This window comes from Simochromis diagramma, unplaced genomic scaffold, assembly GCF_900408965.1.
Source record: "Simochromis diagramma unplaced genomic scaffold, fSimDia1.1 OVJJ01000557.1, whole genome shotgun sequence".
NCBI lineage: Eukaryota > Metazoa > Chordata > Actinopteri > Cichliformes > Cichlidae > Simochromis > Simochromis diagramma.
Genome location: NW_024387156.1, coordinates 595,664 through 599,216, shown reverse-complemented (window position 1 = coordinate 599,216; position 3,553 = coordinate 595,664). Strand labels below are relative to the sequence as shown.

The following is a 3,553-nucleotide window of genomic DNA, read 5'->3' as shown; positions in this document are numbered from 1 at the left end:
GGGTTGTATTATGGCGATGTAGCCACCGGATGTGAGCACTGAGCTACTAAATATTAAAAACTGGCTGTGTGAAACTTTTATTTAAGAAAAAAAATAAACTCTTTTTATTTGTTTCATTCATTTATTCATTTGTCTGTAACTGTTTTGTTAAACTTTTTGTAGTCCTTTGTTTACTTCGTTGTTGCTTAGTAAAATGTTGCAAAATTGATTAGGACTAAATAAATAAATAAACTGCACTTGACCTGTCCAATTAAAAATTGTGAATCTATTTTAAATGCTATAAAAAATGTAGTTTAAGAATAATTCTGAAACAATGAGTTATGCACAGTAATGCTATTAATACTAACAAGAAGAATAATTTATACGTTCATATTTTTATCGTTGTGTGTAAACTATGTCTGAGATAAAAGTTGTAATTTCTTGTTTTTACGTGACGGTGTTTTGCCGTTGAACTCCGGGCTTCGTTGTAATGTTTCGTCACGACTGCTGGGGGCAGTGAGGAGCCGTGTGGCCTGAGGACAGCCAGGATTTAGAGCGCAGAAGAAGAAGTCTGTGTTCCACGTGAGCTGGTCAGCATGGCACCTCCGGGAGGAATAAACAAACCGAAAACTGTAAGAAATCCTGTTTTTTCCTTCTGTTAGTCGGTTGGAGCCGAGGGCACATTCAGGAAACAATAACGAGTCAGACAGATGTTAAAGTTTTGTTCAGACCCCCCTACAGTTATAGTAATGAATCAGTCCTTTGAGACAGTTTCCTCTCCAGTATTGTCAGTTACGGGAAGTCGAATATAGCCTTAAAACATTTTGAGGAATTGTTTTAAATGTGTTGGTGCAATCCCTTTGTTAGTGGAGCGCATTGTAACTTCAGGAAACTGGGACACCCTGTGGACGGCAAGTAAACGGCATCGATCGAAACGTCACGAGACAAACAACAGCTACAGCTCTAAGAAGAATAGATTATACAGTAACCAGAAGCAGCAAAGGTGCTCTAATGGCTTAAATTATTATTTTTATGGCTGTTAATTTCTAACATGGCAGATGCACAGCTGCAGGTTTTAAACTTTGAAGTAATCGTTAGTATGTTCAGGTCTCTCTTCCACAGCCTGGTGGAGAAATCCTTTTAAGCCATCAATGGACAGTTACGTTTTCCAAGCGGGTCACGTGGGAAACCGTGTCTGTTGTGGAGCTAAACTCAGTTCTGGTCAATGGTACTTTTCTCTCTTTATAAACTGACGCTGGTGTTACAATCAGTCTGTGAAAACAGTAAAAAGTGCAGTAAAAAAACAACAAAAACAACAACATGGTAAGATTATTTAAGCTAAACTGCCAGAAAAGTGAGCCCTGCTACAGGCTGGCGACTATTCCAGGTGTACCTAACCTCTCACCCTATGGTATCTGTGATTGGCTCCAGCCCCCCTTCCAACCCCACGACCTGGAATTAGATAAGTGAAAGACAATGGATGGATGAATGCCAGGACAAAAAACAAAAAAACTATATGTGCTGTTGTTACTGTGTTCGTAGTTTGAATACTTCATCTGCAGTTTGCAGTTCTCTCACTGAAGAAAAAGAACTGATCATCTGTTTACGGCTTCATATGCATATTACTTGAGAGTTGTCTGCCATATTAATAATAATGGATTGGATTTATATAGCGCTTTTCAAGGCACCCAAAGCGCTTTACAATGCCATTATTCATTCACTCTCACATTCACACACTGGTGGAGGCAAGCTACAGTTGTAGCCACAGCTGCCCTGGGGCAGACTGACAGAAGCGAGGCTGCCATATCGCACCATCGGCCCCTCTGGCCAACACCAGTAGGCAGTAAGGTAAAGTGTCTTGCCCAAGAACACAACGACCAGGACAGAGAGCCCAGGGATCGAACCGGCAACCTTCCGGTTACAGATACGCTTCCCAACCCCCTGAGCCACGGTCGCCCTCCAATATTAAATGTGATACAACCACAAATCACTTGTGGAAGACTCACTCTACTGTGGCAACCATGTCCAGTGTCTATGATCAAGATCAGCGGTCCCCATTTACAGGAAAATGGAAACTTTTTAAAACTCTGTTGGTTTCCAATGTAGCTGCTAACACTTTAAACCTAACTTTGTGGTTTCAGTTTAAATCGGCTGCAAGACACATACTGATTTATTTACCACCTGCTTCAAGTGTGATTACATTACATGCATCAATAACAAACTATGGCTGTGTCTTGATTACATTGGGTTATGTACATCACTCTCTGCTGCAGATGTTTCATAAACACAACCTGTTGGGTCATTTCTCTGTAGCTTTTCTTGTGTGATAAAGTGTGATTGAAGTAGATGGAGCTCAGTGAAAAGAAACACTTATTACTATGTCCTCAGAATGTCAACTCCAACTTTCAGAACAAAATATCCCACAGAGCATTTTTTCGCCCAGTTCTCATCTACCCCTGATTTAGATTCTAACCGTCTGTTCAGATCTGCATTGTCTCGGAGTTTAAGTTGTTTGAGTCAGCGAATTCAAATAAAGCCTGGATATGTTTCAGCTGTTGTTGTTTGTTCCTTCATATCTGATGAGGAGCTCTAAACACTCGAGTGTTTCTGCCTTCCTTGAATGTGTCGTGGTTCTCTTGCAGGAGTTGGGGAAGAAGCTTTTCAAGCGCCGGCGAGTTCTGAGCCGTGAGAAGAGGAAGCGGCATCAGATCGTGGGAGCTGTGGTGGATGAAGGTCTCATCACCATCCATCACCTGAAGAAGAGAAGGTGAGTGTCAGCTGACCCCCTCCTTCCTCCACCTTCTCATGACCGCAGCGTGTTGTGACATTTTCTGTCCCATCAGGACGAGTCCGAGAGCCAACATCACGCTGTCAGGGAAGAAGAAGAGGAAGCTGATTAAACAGCTGCAACACCAGCAGAAGGAGAAGGCCTCTATGGAAGGTAAAGAGTGCCAAACCTTCTGACTGACTCTCTCCTTAAGTGTTTTCAGCATCTCTCAGGTACTTCAGTCGGTGTTAGTGTGCGGCTCTGGTTTCCAGACCTGTGTGGTCCGCTAAGCTTTAGACCTAAACATATGAAAGACCAGTTGGGATTGCTCCGTTTATTACTTTACATTAATTAATCTTATTTGAATTTGGGCATGGATGAAAATTTACATACGCTCTGGGTGTTTATGGAAAAATTGGGAAAAATGTAACATCCCAAGAACAAAACTCTCATGCAGTCATAAGATAACCTTAACAAATAGGTAAAGCATTTGGGATGCATTGTTTTTATTATTTCCAGTCTTCGAATTTAACTCTTCTTGGAAAACTGCAGACTGTGGCAATGCAAAATTATGAAAGTTTTGACTTTTCATTGAAACTCAAATGCATATTGTCCACTCTGCCTCAAAGGCTTAAAGACATCCACGTGGCAACATTGAACGCTAGTCATAGCGCCACCTAATGGCAGCAAGACATCAGTTTTAGCTGATTGATATGACATTATCACCAGTGTTGGGAAGGTTACTTTTAAAATGTATTCCACTACAGATTACAGAATACATGCCCCAAAATGTATTTTGTAATGTAT

General features: G+C 41.3%; 1 protein-coding gene across 1 annotated transcript; it reads left to right on the top strand.

The window, feature by feature from the left end:
* Positions 1–492: 492 nt before the first annotated feature.
* On the top strand, positions 493–3,046 carry LOC120744144 (uncharacterized protein C11orf98 homolog). The gene is made up of 3 exons (XM_040048305.1): positions 493–611; positions 2,622–2,746; positions 2,823–3,046. Exons 1-3 carry the CDS (start codon positions 576–578, stop codon positions 2,941–2,943), a joined length of 282 nt encoding a protein of 93 aa, XP_039904239.1. The 5' UTR covers positions 493–575; the 3' UTR covers positions 2,944–3,046.
* The last annotated feature ends 507 nt before the right edge of the window (positions 3,047–3,553 follow it).

Excerpts from the sequence above, each read along its gene's own strand:
- LOC120744144 (XM_040048305.1), top strand. The coding sequence starts at position 576 with ATGGCACCTCCGGGAGGAATAAACAAACCGAAAACT. Across the intron at positions 612-2,621 it reads GAATAAACAAACCGAAAACT|GAGTTGGGGAAGAAGCTTTT; the intron begins GTAAGAAATCCT and ends GTTCTCTTGCAG. Across the intron at positions 2,747-2,822 it reads CATCACCTGAAGAAGAGAAG|GACGAGTCCGAGAGCCAACA; the intron begins GTGAGTGTCAGC and ends CTGTCCCATCAG.